General features: G+C 43.9%; 1 protein-coding gene across 3 annotated transcripts in view; it reads right to left on the reverse strand.

Moving 5' to 3' along the window:
- Window positions 1-19,420, reverse strand: part of Smarcal1 (SWI/SNF related, matrix associated, actin dependent regulator of chromatin, subfamily a like 1) — a 70,581-nt gene that overhangs the window by 34,227 nt on the left and 16,934 nt on the right. For all 3 annotated transcript variants that reach the window (XM_042679181.1, XM_042679179.1, XM_042679180.1), the window contains 4 exons: window positions 14,057-14,243; window positions 9,950-10,100; window positions 8,496-8,654; window positions 5,919-5,984 (listed from right to left, as the gene is read on the reverse strand). In XM_042679181.1, coding sequence (XP_042535115.1) covers window positions 5,919-5,984; window positions 8,496-8,654; window positions 9,950-10,100; window positions 14,057-14,243 — 563 coding nt within the window. The remainder of the gene's footprint in view (window positions 1-5,918; window positions 5,985-8,495; window positions 8,655-9,949; window positions 10,101-14,056; window positions 14,244-19,420) is intronic.

Below are 19,420 nucleotides of genomic sequence, written 5' to 3' on the forward strand. Positions count from 1 at the left end.
GCAAATCATTTGTGTAGAGGCATTATTAAGATAGCCTAAAAATTAAATACTAAGGTAGGTGGTTCTACTCTGTAAAATACACTATTTTCCTTTAGGAATTAGACTTCAAGTCCCTGAGGCTCATGCCTGAACTACTCAGGAAGCTTGAGATCTACGGATCACAGTCTGAATACAGTCCAAGCAGGTAAAGTCTATGAAGACTTTTATCTCCAAATAACTAGGAAAAAGCTATGAGTGGAGCTGTGGCTTAAGTATCAAAATATCAGCCTTGAACAAAAAAAGCTAAGGGCCAGATCCCAGGCCTCAAATTCAAGCCTCAATAATGGCACCAGAGAGAGAGAAAGAGAAAGAGGGAGAGAGAGAGAGAGAGGGAGAGGAAGAGGGAGAAAGACAGAAAGAGAGAGAGAGAGAGAGAGAGAGAGAACACAAGAGAAAGAATTTAGCTTCAATAATTTCCTTCTAAGTCTAGCTCTGTAATGAATTTGAATTTCAGGGAACAGACAAGAATAGACTGTACTTGGGAACTCCTGTAGCCTCACATGAGGGGAAAAAAAATAGGACCTCTAGAGACAGAGACTCAGAAGACTGTGGTTCAACACTAGCCTGGACAAAAGTTTAAAAGATCCCATCTCCACCAATAAAAATCTGGGTACGGTGGTATGTACTTGTCATCCCAGCTACAAAGAAATAGGAGGATTGCTGTTCAGGCCAACCTGGGCAGAGGGAGTCACGGGGGTGGGGGTGGGGACTTGGCGGGGAAGGAAGACCCATATTCAAAAAAGAAACAAAACAAAAAATGCTGGATATATGGCTCAAGTGTAAGAATACCTGCTAGAAAGTCCTAGTCTTGGGTTCAAATCTCAGTAGCACAAAAAATGCAAATAAATCAAACAAAAAACTGAAACATACATTCTGATATTCAATGAATGACCATAATCTTCAAAGTTCATAGGAGGATAAAGACCCTTGAACACAGGCTGCATAGGAACGAAAATGGTTACACCTGGCCAGTCTGGATGTCAGAGGCCTCCAGAAGGAAACATGACAGCCAGTCCAGCGATTCTGCTTGTAGTAATGTGTCCTACTAGAATAAGCAAGCAAGTATAAAGAAAGATGATTTTCACTTGCAGAATTACCTGTGATGGCAAGAAAGGGAAACAACCAAGTGCTGAAGGTTTAACTACAGGATATGTGTGTACAATGGAATGTTCCAGTCATTAAAAATGATGATCCTGGGCTGGGAAGGTGGCTCAGTGGATAGAGTGCTTGCCTTGCATGCATGAGGCCCTGGATTCGATTCCTCAGCAACACATAAGCAAAAAAGCTGGAAGTGGCACTGTGGCTCAAGTGGTAGAGCGCTCGCCGTGAGCTGAAGAGCTGAGGGACAGTACCCAGGCCCAGAGTTCAGGCCCCATGACCGACAAAAAAAAAAAAAAAAAGAATGATGATCTTAACTCTATTGTATTGCTGGTGGGAAAGTACACTAATATAACCATTTTGGAAAGCAGTCTGGAGGCACTTCAGAAAGCTAAATATAGACCTCCCCTATGACCCAGCCATACCACTCCTAAGCATCTACCCTGAGCCACAGGGACAAAGATACAAGAACACATGCAACTCCATGTTCACTGCTGCAATATTCACAATAGCCAAGATATGGAAACAACCCAGATGCTCCACTACAGATGAATGGATCCAAAAATTGTGATACCTATATACAATGGAATATTATGCAGCCATTATAAAGAACAAAATAATGGCATTCACAGGGAAATATATAGAACTAGAGCAAATCATTCTGAGCAAGATAAGACAAGATCAAAGAGACAAACAGCATCCGGTCTCCCTGATATATGGATGGTAAATCCAAAATGCAAGGAGATACGACAAAGTAAATAGGGCTAAAGAAACAAAGGAGGGGCTGGGAAGGTGGCTCAGTGGTAGAGCGCTTGCCTTGCATGCATGAGGCTCTGGGTTCGATTCCTCAGCACCACATAAGCAAAAAGAAAAAAAGCTGGAAGTGGCGCTGTGGCTCCAGTGGTAGAGTGCTAGCCTTGAGCTAAAGAGCTGAGGGACAGCACCCAGGCCCAGAGTTCAGGCCCCACAACCGGACCCCCCCCCAAAAAAAAAAAAAAAAGAAACAAAGGGCATCTAGTTAATTTGTCATATAATTTCTAAATGACTCCATGTTCTTGACCTCATAAATTATATATATATATATATATATATATATATATATATATATATATATATATATATGCACATCTGAGGGAAGCTAGGAGGAGGGCACAGAATCAGAGGGAAATGGGAAAAACTACAACAGAGGGGCACATCAGCTGCACTGGACATGAAAATGAACTAAGTGACTCAAGGGCAGCAATGGGAGGGAGGGAAGGAGAGAAAAAGAGGGAACAGCTAACACAAAGTAAAAGAAGAGAAATATAGATATCACCCAACGCCGAAGAAATTGTACTGTTAAAACTTGTAGAATTCATAAACTTTATAGGCCAAGATAATGACAATTTGCCTTGTGAAGGTTAAAATGTGTTTGTAATTTTAACTAAGTATGACTATCCTACAATACTGTGAAATTTGTGAAATTTATGTAATCATTTAATCTTAATAAAAATTATTATAAAAAAAAAAGATGATCCTAGTTGGGCACCGGTGGCTCATGCCTTCAATCCTACCTACTCAGAAGGCTGGATCTGAGGATCATGGTTTGGAGCCAGCCTGGGCTTTTAAAAAAGTCTGTGAGACTCTTATTTCCAATTAAGCACCACAAAAGCCAGAAACGGAGCTGTGACTCAAGTGCCAGCATTGAGTGAGAAAGCTAAAAGAGTGCCAAGGCCCTGAGTTCAAGTCCTGGGACTGGCACCAAAAAGAAAAAGAAGAAAAAAAAAGATCTTCCCCACAACTGACATGTTACAAAAACAATTCAACTTAATGGTGGTTTTCAAAAGATTTAAAGTTTGTTCTTTATAGTGTTCTGTCTTGCCTACATATGTTTATATATAAAAATAGAACCACCCTGCTTGGTATTAGTAGCCCAGGGATAATAGTACTGTGGGGGAAGAATGATGTCTCATTTCCTGGGGGACAATGTCACTAGTCTCTTTCTTCCCCACTCCATCTATCCCTCCCTCCTTTCTCTTTTCCTCTTTCGTTCGTGGTACTGGGGTTTAAACTCAGGGCTTTGTTGTAGGCACTCTACCCTTGACCCATCCTCCAGCCTGGCAGTTTCTTTTGACCTAAATGTGTTCTCTGTAATACTGCTGTCATTTATAAAATTACATTTTTCTGGATATGACCTAGTCCTGTTATATCAGTTTATATGATAAAATCCTGAAGCACATTGGCTGAAAATGTGATGTAATGATCAGACTGTAGTTGTGTAATAAGCATACACTAAAGGAACAATCGAGTGGCAAGTATCTTCTTATTCTAAATGCATTCAAATTAATTTCTTAGAGGATTAAGTTCAATGGTTCTCAGTGGGAGTCAGGGAGTAGATGGGTGGGGAATGATTTTTTCCCCACAGGGGACATTTTGCATTTGACATCTGGAGACCATTTTGCTGTCACTCTAGGAGTACTCTTGGCATCTAGTGGGTAAAGGCCAAGGATGCTACTGAACAACCTGTATGCAAAGGACAGCCCCACAGCAAAGAATCATGGGGCACCAAATGTCAATGGGTTTACCCATGCTTAGGCTGAGCAACTCTGATCTAGAAAACATCCAGCAAAAATCTGCTGCTGAGCATCAGAGGAAGCAACTTTATAGAAGAGAGTGAACTTTGAGATACATTCATGAACAGCAGGTCACATTCATGGACCCTATTTTTATGATATTAGTTTTCTGAACTCCTACAGCAAATGCAGTATCTGTGTGTGTGTGTGTGCGCGTGCGTGCGTGCGTGCGTGCGTGCGTGTGTGTGTGTGTGTGTGTGTGTGTTGGCAGTTTAAAGACTTGTTTTAAAAGTGTCACTCTGAAGCATACCCAAGATGTCAAAGATGTACATGATGGTTCCAAAGGTCTAGACAGAGACACATGGCTTAGAACCCACTAAAAAACTCCAAGAGGGGCTGGGAAGATGGCTCAGTGATACAGTGCTTGCCTTGCATGCATGAAGTCCTGAGTTCAATTCCTCAGCACCATATAAGCAGAAAAAGGCTGATGTGGCGCTGTGGTTCAAGTGGTAGAGCGCTAGTCTTGAGCTTAAGAGCTCAGGGACAGTACCTAGCGCCCAGTGCCCAGGCCGAGTTCAGGCCCCACAACCAACCAAAAAAAAAAAAAATCGACCAAAAAAAAAAGAAGCCCCAAGAGAATCCAGGCAATGACTATATTAGTTGCTAATAAGCTTTCATATCACAACTTGAATGATATAATCTATCTATTACACACTTTCTTTTGTCTAGACAATCAGGAGTAGAGAATTAGTCTTAGTTGTGGCCATAATATTGGTACCAAGGTGTAGGAATACTTTTCTACGAAAAGATGAGTCACTACCCCAGGGCAAAACATTTCATTTATGGATATCCATAAATGACTACTGACATATAAACATTTATAGGCAATACTAACACAGAGCCAAGCTTTTTAAGTGAAAGACTAAATTTTAGGTTTGAAGCATGTGACAGAACCCTGCCTTCAAAAATATATTAATTATGTTAACTGTTATTCCTTAGGGAATTACAACTTGAAATGAGTAAACATATGTATTTTGGGGGCAGATGAGAAAATAAAGTTAATTTTCAAGCGCTAAACTGTGCATTATTTCTTTTTTGCTCAAGGCTAGTGTTCTATCACTTGAGCCACAGCTCAACTTCCAGCTTTTTGGTGGTTACCTGGTGATAAGTCTCATGGACTTCCCTGATGGGCTGGGTTTGAACCAATACCCAGATCTCAGCCTCTCAAGTAGCTAGGATTACTGGTATGAGCCACTAGCACCTGGCTTTAAACTTTGCCATTATTTAGTAAATTTGTTTGCCTTAGTTTAAGCCAAAGTAAAAGTTTCTTTTAAGCAATAAAAGCTGCAATATGAAAACACTCATGGAACACAAGGCCTGCCTTAATAGAGTGAGCATAGGATACGCTCTCAGTTGTCTGCTTAGTCCATACCAACCAAAATGGTTCCTCCAGTCTTCTGTGAGAGACTGCTAACTGGTTAAGGGAAAATGCTACTTTCATATTCTCCCAACCCAAATTTTAAGAGGGGAAAAAAAAGAGGAAAGGAAATTTCCCTTCTGTGAGGGGTGGGGGACTAGGATACACAAGTGTGAGCCTGTCAGACAGAACATAGAATCTAAGCTGCACGACAACATATGGAGAGAAAGACTGGACCCTATTCCTTGTAGGCACCTGCTCTGAAGCCAGCACAGCAGCCTGCTTGCTCAGGGACAGGTAGAAGCCCCCACAGAAAGGAATGTCCATGGCTGGCCCTCCAGTTACCTCAAAGGTAAGAAAACAGGCAGGTTTAAGAGGCATGTCTCAGCTTTACAGTGCTTCCTGCTGATGCCCATTAGCCCTAGCCTGGTTCCAGGTTTGAATAACTCACCTCCTGGGTTTCCAGCACCTTAATAGCTTTGCCACAATGGGTGACTCAGTTTCTCCTGAGCTGTTTAGTGGACAAACTGTTGCAGGCCTCCTCCTGTTAGACAGGATTCTGAAGTCCAGTCTCAACCAAGCCTGTGATCCTCAACAGGTCTTCCTTTGGGCTGCTGGGTTCTTAGCAGGATGTCCAGAAGAAAAACTGAACCAGGCATGCAAGCCCCAAGGAAGGATGCTGGAGGCAACACTGAGCACAGCCCTCAGCTCACAGCAGTCTGCCCTGACAAGACATCTACATGCCTGGGCCAATGACAGTGGATCTCAAGCCCAGTGGGCACAGGCCCAAGTCTATTCCCAGCAGCACTCACCTTTAGGATGGGAACAGCTGCTCGACAGCGTGCGGTCTTGCTATTTTTGAGGAAGTGCGATTCATCCTGAAAGAAACAGCCATATGCATGAATGAGAAACAGTCTTGAGTTGCTGGAGAGCTCACCTTAAGCCTGACCTCAGCCAGGTCTAGGAAAGGACCCAGGGCTCAGGGCTTGTACAAGTCCCTTCACCTCTCTGAGGACAGTTTTCCACTTTACAATGAGGATAGTAAGCCCTCACCCCACCTCTCTCAGCAGCTCTCACATCTGCATGGCACAAGAGTCAAGAGTGCTAATAAGCCAGATGCTAGGGGCTCATGCCTATAGTCCTAGCTACTCAGGAGGCTGAGATCTGAGGACTGAGGTCAAAGCCAGCTGGAACAGGAAAGTCTGTGATACTCTTACCTCCAATTAACCACCAGAAAGTGGCACTGTGGCGCAAAGTGGTAGAGTGCTATCCTTGAGTGATAAAGCTCAGGGATAGTACCCAGGCCCCAAATTCAAGCCCCATGACCAACACAAAGAGTGCTGAAAACCTACTGTGTGTCCTGTACTGGTACAAAGCTCTGGGTCCAGAGCCTGCCCTTTGTGCTCCAAGTACAGCAAGGTCAGGTACGCTGACAAATGCCCAGATGATCAGTACTGTCACCATGGCAGTGTGCACAAAGCACTGTGGGAAAATGAGAAAATGAGAAGAGGAACGAGAAGATGTTGTGATTTCTGTCCTCCAAGGTGTCTGACTACTATGTGGAGAACATGCAATTTGACTGTTTGCAGCTCTGTATTCTCTGTGTAAGCAAGCATAGAATTTTTCATATTTTCTAAACCCAGCTGAATAACTAATATGTTATTAGTGCCTGGGGAGTAACTTTTAGGTTGGCACATTCTGACTCCTTGCTACATGACTCTGAGTCACTAAGTGACCTTTCCATCGTGCCAACCTCTCCATCTGTAAAATGGTTATAATGCTAATCCCTAATATATCAGGTGCCTAAAAGTTTTAAGTAGACTAATACATGGCAGCCCTGAGAACAGTCTTGCCACTCAGTGAGCTCCCTTGGGACTAGAATACCGGAGACAACCCATTTTTGTCCTTGAGGATAATCTCTAAGCCCTCCCCCAACCCCATTCCGTTCCATTTCAGCTTGGATGAACAAAAGGACTCGAAAGCACAGCAGAGAAGAGTGGAGATGTGTGTCGTGTCCTGTCCCCCAACTCCTCCCCACCCCCCCCCCCCCACTATCAACAGCACATAGAGCCCAGAAGCCTGGGGTGCTACATTCATAGTCTGATTTTACAATGAAGCCTCATGGAAACCACAGAAGAGGCATTTAGAAAGAAAAATCACTAGAAGTACAAAGCATATGAAAGGCACTTTGGTCAATGGGTAAAAACGCAGCATCATTGGGCCAAATCACAAGCCATGGCTTGAAGTTGAAGCCTCTTCTAAGGGTGTCACACAGAGCTGTGACTTCATCGCTTCCTATGAGGAATCTCTGAAACCACAAGAGGACATCACTGAAGAACAAGCCAACCCTCCTGGTAAGTGACTTGCCAAAATCAAATGGCAGGTAAAGTGATGAACCAGAAACAGAAAAGCATGGATTCTGAAACCAGATACAAGCAGGTTGAGTCAATGACACTCCAGCTTGATGTCTATGGGCAAAAAATTCTCACTGTCAAGTTTCATCAGTGGAGGAGTAGATAGCTAGCTCCCAGAATAAAGGCAAACACTTCCCAGGGGCACTGGGAAGATTCATGGTTAGATATGAAGTCCTAATAAATGGTAACATACAGGAAATGAAGGCATTGTTCTCCACACATCCTAGAAAACTAACAGCACCATCCTGGGATGCTTCTTTTAATGTTTTCATTTCACTTGAGTTTCTTTTCACTTGTATTTCACTTAAAAAATCCTGTCACTTTATCAAAGCCATATTTGAATTTGTGCCAAGCCAGAAATGACTCCCCTACAGACTCATTACCTCTATAGCTTTGGAAAAGCATGTTTGTTTCTATTTACTTATGCTAAGAACTCAGTGGTTCTCAGGTCTAGAACATAAGAGATTTCCCAGAGGTCAGCAATTGTGTTGCCTTCCCACCCTGTGCTCCCACTATGTTTTTATTCGGGAACTATTTCAACCCATTCAGTAGTGACAAGTGGCTGGGTACTAAGTCAGCCCAGATGTTCCTCATGAAATGTGTGTCACTGAAACATGAGCTGTGGAATCTGGGAGCAGGGCTCCCTACAGCCTTCTTTTTCAAAAAGTAACTTAAGTAAAAAAAAGACAAAAATTTACTTTCATTTCAGTCCCTGGAGCCCTAGGTAGTCTGGTGTCCAGGTAATCACCTCTACCTGGCCTCACAGTACAGAAGAGATGGGCTAGGAACCCTAGCACAGATCCCTCCCAACAGTTTAAAAAGCTCCCCAGGAGATGCTAACACAGTCTGGTTTAAGAACCACTATTTGAGAGGAATGAAACGCCATTCCACAGAAGACACAGTGAGATCACAGCTACCAAAGTCCTTGGGGCTTTTAAGAAATAAAGTATTTTAAGGTTTTTCCAAGTCACTTACAATAATAACAACTTTGAAAGAGGTTTTCAGCTGTTTTTCCAACTTGCTAAGAAGGTCAAAACTGATAATGTTGACCAAGCCGGCTGTCAGGCGACCCTTTCCGGTCACCACCACATTGATATCCTCTGGGTTCAGAGATGGCAGCCACCGAAGGAAGGCCTGAAGGTGACAGGAAAGAACAAAGTCATGATGGTGACAGCAGCCGCAAGCTGTGACTGCAGCCCACACCATCAATAGCACTTTGTCAACGTGAACAAAATAGAACATTACCTAAAATGAACTCAGGTCTCTCCTCTACATCCTCATACACCTGCTGGAATCCTGGCCATCTCTACCTGCACCCATGACCCACTGTACCCTCCTTTGCCAATAGGCACTTTGTGTGTCTGCTTCATCCCATTGATTTCTAACTAGACAGTAAGTATCTGCTGCAGCAGAATATTATTTTATAAAGGACCCAGAAGAGGATTGTACATTGAAGGCAAATTATGTTTATTAATAATGATGAAAACATCTATGTCAGTAACCTGGCCTCTTACGAAGGCCCTCAGGTGTCTCCACATCAGCTTCTAAGCATGCAGATTCTCCCCTGTGTTGCCTGGGCCACACTGTTCTGACACTGGAGATGCTGGCCTTTTCTCTGGTCCTGGCCCTGCTCAGAACCATCTATGTGATGGCTCCCTGGAATTTCTGTGGTGCTGAGGAATCTAATACACAGGAGTTATGCATTCAATGATTGCTTTCTATCAGCATTGGCAGAAACCACACAAGGCCAGGACAAAAATGAAATACTGTTTCAAAGAACTTTTTTTTTCCTTTTTCTTTTTTTTTTTTTTGCACAGAGGCCTTAGGAAGAAGCCAAGCTGTAGGAAACTGATGGCCGACACCAGTTGCCTACAGTCTAGAGGAGCTATGGATGATGAGTTAGGCCTTCCTTTTTCACTGAGTTGGCTTACAGGGACTTGATGACTCAATATTCACATCAGGTCTTCCATCCATTTGGTTATTTTGTTGACAGTGAACATACCACCACACCACCCTCTAGATTTAACCAAGTCCTGCTTTGCTCCTCATTAGCCTGAGGCATGGCACTCAATCTCTGTGAAAGTCAGTTTGCTCAACTGTAAAGGAAATGGCTGCCTGTGGTCTCATGGGACTAAGGGAGACAAAGGAGGTGAAGATATTCTGGAACTGAAATGTGTCACAGATAGAAGGCATTATTCCCAGGGGCCAGAGGTATTGCAAGTATCTGCTGAGGTACTGGCATATGTCACTCAGTTGGTGACTTTTTGACTTTCTTCCCTGGAGATATAACCTGACTAATTCAGAAAACTATTAAGCCTACCCTGAGGGGCCAGTTATTTCTCTCCCTGCCCTTCAAGATCTCAGGCCTTGTCTCCAAAGTGTTATTCTGATGTTCTAGATGTGAGGATTCCAAACCAAAGAAAACCTACCTGCTCCCAGGTGAAGCGCACAGAGGAAGGCACCACCACAAGAAGCGGCCACTCCTTCCGGTAAAAGGCCGCTATGCAGATAGCTTGGATGGTCTTCCCTAGGCCCATGTCATCAGCAAGCAGCAGGCGGCCTCTTTTGGCTATAGCAAAACTGCAAGCAGACAGGGAAAGTAAGTGGCACAGGAAACACTCTGCCCCATCCACTTTAGGTAGCCTGGCCTCATGTAGAGTGAAGGGGATCACTTGTTGCTGGCTGTTACACCAGCTAGCATGGGCCCTTCTCACAGCAAAACTCTCCTTGAAGAGAACTAGAAAGGAGCCAAGGAGGGGTGCAGAATAAAAGGAAATGAGAAAGACATTCAAGATAGGGAAGACATGGAATGAAGAAGACGTGCAGGGAGCTCTAGAAGGCAAATGAGTCATGAGAATAGAGGGAGGAGGTTTCAGTAAGAAACATCAGCCTGAACCAAGCACAAGCAGCCCAGGGCAACATACAATAGGGTGTGATAAGCTGTCCACAACCAGGGCTATGGCTCCCTTGAAGAATATACCCAGGAAGAACAAAAAGAAAGTAGAGCTGGTGGTATTAGAAGTAAGATATTCTGAAGGTCAGAGTGCACTCTGTATGCATAAAGGAACAGGGCAGAGCTGGCAGGAAATGCTGGAGAAAAGGGAATGACAGGAGCCAGGTGTCTCAGAGGAAGCATGGCCTTAGCACTGAACAGGGTTTTTCAGGAACTGGCAGCTTCCAGGAGCCTAAAGCCCTTAAGTGCACTAAGCCTTGCTAACAGTCTGCAGATGAGGCTGGAGCCCACTATTTTGGAACCAGATTGGTTTGGGGGTGGATCCTAATTCCACCATAAAGGTTCATATACCTTTACACACCCTCAGCAATGAGATAGAAATAATAGTGTTGCCTACCCCACAGAGCAGTTAAAGAAAATACAAAGTACTTAAAATGGTGTGTAGCCCCTTCCTAAGTACTAGGAAATGTTTCTATTATAACCATCATTGCACAAAGCGTGACATAACCAGGGTACAGACAGTAAAATGACTTGCTTCAGTTAAATTACTATGATGCTAAAAGGATCTGGAATGGCAGGCATCTGCTTCCCTGCTTCAAGAAGTACATCTTTTTATGTAATTCTTGTTCAGGACCCTGGTGATAAGTCTATGGAAGAGTTCTTTTTCTTTCCTTCCAACTCAGAAAATCACCTCTTCTAATCAGCAGCTTGTATGGGCCCATAAGAATTTCTGTTTGCCCGGAAATCTTGTTTCCTAAAGTGGAAAAAACAGAACAACAACTCTGGAGACCAAAGGGAGTACCTCAGCAGGGTGTAGGCCACAGGTGTCATGTCAGAGGACTTCTTCCATTAGCCACATCAACCATAGTGAGAGAAGGCATCCTCTCCCGCAGTGCCCACCCTCGCCAGCACACCCCCCTTCCCAGGAAGGCAGGAGCCTAGTGGGGTACTGCTTTCCTCCTCAGAACAAGTAGGCCTCCTGCTGCACACCTCCCTCCATGAACTCTTCTAGATAGTTCTATGATCAACCCACAGTACAGATGATTGCGGGGAGAGGAGGGAGGCAGGTATGAGAGGATTCCTGTCTTACTACATTTCCTGATGTGTAAAATTGGTGATCAGGTAGGACAGACAGCACCCAACAAACAAAATCCACAGATACCCAGCCCTTCTAAGTGCCCCTGTCTCTACTGTCTATAAGTTACAGATGATTTGGCCCATTTGGACATTATTAAATGAGAAAGGATCCCTGAATTTCAGGTTCTTTCCCTTTTCCCTGTATTAAGGTGCCCAATTAAGGGGGTTGGGGAAAAAAGGCAACAAAGAAAAGGCATGAATAAAAGAAATATAGTTAAACACATTTTCTATAGTTCAGTATGAAAGAAAAAATGCTTTAGAAACAACAGACTTAAACCTCAATTCTCCTTGCTTCACTCAATAGGATAATTTAGCTATTAGAAGAAGCTGATACCTCTAAGAGTTCTGTTCCATAAATGTGAAGATGCGTCTAATTCTTACTTTAAAAAATAGGGAACATCTCCCTCTGCTCAAGACTAAGCCTCTCTTTTCAGAGGCAAAAGTAAACGAGCTAGTTTTAATTATAAATATTAGAAGAAAGACTATTGGAACAGAGAGATAAAGAGATGAAAATAGCTAGCCATGCCCTGGTCCCACTGCTACAGCTGTAGTCACACGGGCCTGTGACACACTTGTGTGTCCCACATAAGTCTCCTAAGTGTATTGAGATGAACTGGTAATGCCAGCATTGACCATGTGGACCTAGGAATTCCTACCAGAGCATGAAAAGCTTGACTACCATAGACAGAGGTTGAAAACCAGGGTATGGGGCTGGGCAATTGTCTCTGCTTTAGTAAAGGAGCCACAGGAAGAAGAAAAGGTTTATTCATGGGAATAAATCATACTGAGCCTAGTGAAGTTGAGGCCCAAAGGACATCTCAACAGATGAAGGTCTGCAAAGTGTATTTTCTGAGGAAGATAGGAGGCAGGGGAAAGGAAGAAAAGGGATGTACACAGAACAAGGGCTGTGGGGTTGGAAAGTGTGGCAATGCCTAAACAACACACAAAAATAAACATCCCGTTGGGCTCTGGTGGCTCACTCCTGTAATCCTAGCTACTCAGGAGGCTGAGATCTGAGGATCGCGGGCAGAAAAGTCTGTGAGATTCTGATCTCCAATAAACCATCAGAAAACCGAAGTGGCCCTGTGGCTCTTGAGCTTAAGAGCTGAGGGACAGCACCCAGGCACAGGGTTCAATGAGCTCCACAACCGATAAAAAATAAAATAAAATAAAAATCCCACCAGTGAAGTAGCCAAACTTTTACCACAATACCACACTAGGCTCCAGGCAGGCCAGCTCCACATCTGTCAGTCCCACTGACAACTGAACTTCCTTGCCTGGAGTTCTGTGTCCAGCCACACTGTCTACCAACAGCTCTAACTCCCAATATTCTGGGCACATCACCAAGACCTTCTTTCTGTTCCTTCAACTCCTATATTTTCATGAAAAAACTAAGTTTGTACCTGTCATTTTTATTTCTCAGCATCTTTAAGAAAAAATAGGATATGTCAGAGCATGACTTTGATCCTTTTTCCTTTTTTTTTTGTTGGTCATGGTCTTGAACTCTGGGCCTGGGCGCTGTCCCTACACTCTTCAGCTCAAGGTGAGCACTCTACTGCTTGAGCCACAGCGCCACTTCCAGTTTTCTAGTGGTTTATTGGAGATAAGAGTCTCACAGACTTTCCTGCCTAGGCTGGCTTTGAACCGTGATCCTAAGATCTCAGCCTCCTGGGTAGCTAGGATTACAGGCGTGAGTCACCGGTGCCGGACATTCTTTTTCTTTCTATACCAAGAACATTCTTTTATTTTATTTTAATTTTTTTTGGGGGGGAGAGTCCGGTCATGGGGCCTGAACTCTGGGCCTGGGTGCTGTCCTTCAGCTCTTCAGCTCCAGACTAGTACGCTACCACTTGAGCCACAGTGCCACTTCCGGCTAGAACATTCTTTTAAAGAGCCACTCTCAGTTCTCAGAGTTTGGATGGGGTAGACCCTACCTCTGGCTCCAGAGACAGGCCAATCTCTGGGTCTCACTGACAAGACTTCAAGACTTCTAAGTCACATGACTAGTGATGGCATCACCACCAGTCTTAAGCCACAGCAGGTCAGATTTATCAGCTCAAGCTGGGTTGCTCAGATGATGAAATGCAACCAGAAGTTCCTGGCATCCCTAGCTGCTACATGGAGGAGCACCTAGAAGACAGCAAACTAGGAAGAACACAATGCTGAAAAGGGAAAACAGAAAATGTTGATGAGATCTTAGAGATCTTGGACTTTCTGTTCATGTAACTATCTTTCCTGGGTTTTACACACCTGCAATCCAGACTTCTAGTGAACTCATGAAATTTGAAATCAATAGTTACAATAAGGCTTCAGTAAAATGACACCTGACTATTTTAGAGCCTAGGATGCTTCTAGCCAAGCATGCCAGATGAGAGTTCACAGAGAAATTTTTAATGGAGTGATGAAATTCAAGCAAGAGAAAGCGAAAGGAAGATCAAGAACGTACTTAACTCCAACTCTCTGAAAGGGCATCAGATTACACACGAGCTTGGCATCCACTCCAGAAAGGTCGGCCTCGGGGATGTCTGCTGTGAGATGGAGAGATGTCTTCTCCAGCTGAGAAGCAAATGCCAGGGTGACAGTCTTGGGCAGAGGCTCCAGCTGAACCTGTGGGAGGCAGCGCACCTCCGCAACTGCAAAGAAGAACAGACGCATGTGAGCCAGTGGCAACACCCAAAAGATCTGGGGGAAGGCAAAGGAGTTTGGTATATACATTCCAGGCAGTGGAATTATGCTACAAGCCTTCTCAAGAAGGTTAAGCAGAGTGCACCCAGGGGCTGATACTGGCAATCTGGCAGAGCATATAAACCCACAGAACAAGTTTTCTATTTCTGAGTTTCTACAAATAAAAGCGTACTTGATAATGTAAAAGTGATCTGACATACTGTACAGATTCTGCAAAGAACTAAAAAATGTCTATTTTAAAATACTGCCAGGCACTGGCGTCACATGCCTATAATCCTAGCTGAGGCTGAGATCTGAGGATTGCAGTTCGAAGCCAGCCTAGGCAGGAAAGTCCATAAGATTATCTCGAATTAGCCACCAAAAAGCTGAAAGTGGAGCATTAGCCTTGAGCAAAAACACTCAAGGACAGCGTCCAGGTCCTGAGTTCAAGCACCAGGACAGCAGGAGATAGAAAGAGAGAGAGATAAATAGAGAAAGAGAGAGTAAGAGCCGAAGGAAGGAGGGCAGGTGGGCGGGCAGGCAGAACACTGCCACTTACAAATAGGGAGATCAACAGGCAGAGTCTGCATGAAGTCCACAAACTGGTAAGAATGTAGTCTTGCATTTTGCAGTAGTGCTCTCTGTGGTAAAGCAGCTCAAGTATGCAATGGTCTGCAGGCAATTTAATAGCTCAATGCAGTTTCTTTTTTTTTTTTTTTGGTCCGGTCGTGGGGCCTGAACTCTGGGCCTGGATGCTGTCCCTCAGCTCTTCAGCTCAAGGCTAGCGCTGTACCACTTGAGCCACAGTGCCACTTCCGGCTTTTTTCTTATGTGGTGCTGAGGAATCGAACCCAGGGCCTCAGGCATGCAAGGCAAGCGCTCTACCACTGAGCCACCTTCCCAGCCCTCAATGCATAGTTTCTAAAGCAGGGCTCAGCAGGCTAAGGACCATGAGCCATGTCAGTCTGCTTGTTTTTCTCTTTCCTCCCTCCCTCCCTTCCTTCCTTTCTTTTCCTTTCCTTTCTTTTTTTTTTTCCAGTCCTGGGGCTTGAACTCAGGGCCTGGGCACTGTTCCTGAGATACTTTGTGCTCTACTACTTGAGCCACACTGCCACTTCTGGCTTTTTCTGAGTGGTTTATTGGAGATAAGAGTCTCACAGACTTTCCCACCTGGACTGACACCTGGTTTGTTTTCCTTTTTCAGGAAAAGTTTTATTAGAACACAGCCATGCCACTCACTATGGAGTGTCTAGGGCTACTCTTACATGACGACGGCAGAGTGGAGCAGCTGGGACTAAGACTGCATGATCCACAAGCCTTATGTATTCAATACATGCAAGTTACTGGACTAGGGTTATAGCTCAGATGTAAGATCACATGCCAAATAGGTAATAGGGCACTGGGGTTTGATCTCAAGCACTCTCAGCTAAGCTTAAGAGTCTTCACTATTAGTTGGGGTGACCATTACTTAAACTCCTTCAGTTTGGTCCCCTCTTTTTCCCTTCTAAATGAGCTGGGTCTAAACCCTTTTATCACACATGAAGAAATCTCTTCTATGCAAAGCAATTAACCCAATAGAAAGAAAATATACATAGAAATTAAAGCAAATTAATTTTACTATAGAGTTGAAAGAGTTTAATCTTACCTGATTTCAAAATTAAAGAAGAAAAAAAATCATATCTCTATTCAACAGAGAAACAAAATGAACAAACCAGAAATTAAAACGTTAGACAAACAACGATAGACCAGATGATCTCTGGTAGAAGAATGATTAAATAACTAATCATAGCCTACAGTCCTATGGAGCTTCTCTTTTTATCACTTTTCTATTTAAAAAAAAACTAAGCAGGGCTGGGAAGGTGGCTCAGTGGTAGAGCGCTTGCCTTGCATGCCTGAGGCCCTGGGTTCGATTCCTCAGCACTACATAAGCAAAAAGAAAAAAAGCCAGAAGTGGTGCTGTGGTTCAAGTGGTAGAGTGCTTAGCCTTGAGCTGAAGAGCTGAGGGACAGCGCCCAGGCCCAGAGTTCAGGGCCCACAACTGGACCTCCCCCAAAAAATAAAAATAAAATAAACTAAGCAGAAGAGTAAGCATTATTTACAAATATTCAATTATTCTTTTTTTCCTCTTTTCCTTTTCCAAGGAGTCAAGTAACCCACCAACAGGTTCAATGTCCTCAGGTGTCCAGAAAAGAAACCAGACAGTGAAACTAGACATATTTCCTTTCTAGCATTACTTGAAATCCCGGGGTTGTTGGCTCTCTATTCCCTATAGTCAGGCATGATCACGTTTTCTTAACATCTTCACAAGACAGTCCAAGAATCCTTGGCCACACCATCAAGTTGTTAGCAGGGCAAATGCTGATAGGAATATTCAGGGCAACACCACCCACTGTTGCCTTCAAATTGCATTGCATTTTCAATGCATTTAAATCTATTTCTGTCCTTCACTGAATAGAAGTACCAGTTATTTCTGGAAAGTTTCCAGGTATGGTGATAGCTTTAATATAAAATAGGCTGTCCATGTTGTTGAAAGAATATGCTTTTATACCTCCAAATTAAATCCAAACATGCTGATTTCTGTGCATTTCTGGAGGCTGAACTTGCAAGAGACCATTCCCATTTTAATCCTAGTCATCTTCAGAACTCCAATATCCAATGAAAGCTAAGAGCTGGTGATCCAGCTAGTGTGAAATGCAGTACTTTATACCAATCCGGTTCCTTGAGCCTCTCAAAAGGGAAGAAAAATCCAACCACCACTGTGTCTACCACCAGCTACTGCCTCCAAAATCCTATGCTCCCAGTTTAGCCCACTGGGTGTGTTTTTAAGAATGCCACCATTCCTGGCCAATGGCTGTCTCTATTGTCCCTTCCCTGGTGGTGAGAAATGACAGGCATGTACTGTCTGGCTTCATGAGTCATTTAGAAGTCATTTCTGTAAAAAGATCTCTGGCAGAATGCTACTAGCCACACAGCTGGGAGAAGCTAATGTTTTCAAATAGCAGCTGACAAGACAAGATCGTGGAGAACCCTTCTGGACTGTGACAGCCGGGAGAAAACAAAAGGCCTCGTGCCAATTTCACTATGGGCAGAAGGCCTCAAGTCACTTGAAAAGAAAAGAGAAGAAAACTCTTAGATTCACTTTTCTACGCTCGCCACACTACAGAGAAGTACTCAGACTCAGGCCTAACTGCCATTTCTTAATTAGTTTCCAATGCACAAGCTCAGGGTCAGTACTCTAATTTCACACACAAGGAAGGAGACCTCAGGGTGAGGAGAGTGCACACTCCCCAGGTCGACAGCACTAATGGTAGAATCAGAACTGAATTGGGATCTGTGCTGTATTCTGCAATGCCTTCCCTTCTCAGCTTCTTAGTGCAATATAGCTCGCTTCTAAATTTCATAATGGGTTATGTTACTAATGCAGACGGCAATGTAGTCTCACTAAAATTTCTGTCACTGACTTTCCTGTGGCCCTGCAATATTTCCAAAAAGGAAAGTAGCTCTTTGCTCCCCCTACTCCCAGGCCCAAGCTTTTATCCATCGGCAAAATGGGGAGGTTTCCATCTTACCTTCTAGGAGACATTGTAATGAGGAGAAAGCCTGTAAAAGCTCTAAATCTAGGCTCCATGGAATTATTAATGTCAAACGCAAACATAATGAGTGCTCATTATGTGCATTTTTTCCTGAGTGAAGAAGCCATTGAGTTCATTAGTGATTTTAGAGCCTCTGGTCCACACACTGACTAGAGACTATCACATAATGCTGTGAGTCACGAGTCATTGTTTTCTACCATTACATTCATCCACTAGTGCGCTAAGTATCCTGCCTTTTGTCATTCCACAAAAGCCAAAGTCTTTATAGAAAAAAAAAAAAAGACAATGATGTAAAAGGAAAGAATTAACTATTTCTCACCAAAAATACAGTTTTAGCTGGGCCTTGGTGGCTCATTTCTGTTCTCTCCTAGCTACTCAGGAGTCTGAAATCTGAGGATTGCAGTTCGAAACTAGCACCGATAGGAAAGTTAGTGAGACTCTTATCTCCAATTAACCACCAAAAAAATCCAGAAGTGGAGCTGTGGCTCAAGTGGTTAAGCAATAACCTTGAGCAAAAAAGTCCAGGGATAGCACCTAGGCCATGAGTTCAAACCCCAGGACCACAGCCTCCACCCCCCCAACCCCCACCCCCAAAATTACAAATTGCAAATAGAGGCAGCCAGGGAGCTACAGATCAACACTGGCTGTGCTTTGTGTTTGAGCCAAGCTTTTCCTGACACTAAATAACATCACCACATATTTAAACTTAACAATGTAGATTATAGCAAGTCCTTCCTCAAGGAAAACTACTGGATATCACACAGTCTGTCATATAAGCAGGAGACACAGGCAAGGAACCCAACACTTCCCTCTTTCTTAAAGCCCTAGATAGATAGGCAAGTAGGCCAGTGGCTCCTAGCTACCAAGACAAGGTCAGGTCTTTGTTGGCTGACTGGTCTCAACCACCACTCCTGCCTGGGAGGCCTGACAAGCCCACCAGTGTCAGGCAGGGGGAACATAAGCTGAGCCAGGTGAACACTCACAGCACAATCACCACAGTTTGGAAGATGAGTGAGACTGACATTTCAAGACAGGGTAAAAGCAAGGCCCCCTCTGTCAGGCATATTAGAATTTACAGTCCAATCTAAGCAGAGCACACAGAAGAAACATGGCAATCCAAATCCTCCACTATAGTCATGATACCTGTACACACAGCCCCTCCTCCTGGGCAGTCTGTAAAACATCTGTTAAAATGCTTTGTTTCTGGCCTAGACTTCTGCCCATGCTGAGTCCCATAACCACTGAGACTCTGCTACTTTCTTGATCAACTGGTTCTACACATAGACTGAAAGCCTGTTCCTAGAGGTCATCTAAGTAGTTTCTATCTGGGCTAATCAATCCCAGTGCATCTCCCATTCCCCATGTCCACACCCCTCATTTCCAACCTGGAACAGTTTCCTAGGCCTTGGAATTTTAGGAGCACCATTTCACCGTCAAGGTCAGAGGGTTCTACATTGTTACGGGCTATCACAAAGCCACTACATATTAGGTAGACCTGGACAAGGCTGCCCAAGAACCCACCTTTACCTATCCACTCCTCAAGCATCTGAATG

The sequence above is a fragment of the Dipodomys spectabilis genome, unplaced genomic scaffold (assembly GCF_019054845.1).
Source record: "Dipodomys spectabilis isolate Male_0828 unplaced genomic scaffold, ASM1905484v1 ptg000051l, whole genome shotgun sequence".
NCBI lineage: Eukaryota > Metazoa > Chordata > Mammalia > Rodentia > Heteromyidae > Dipodomys > Dipodomys spectabilis.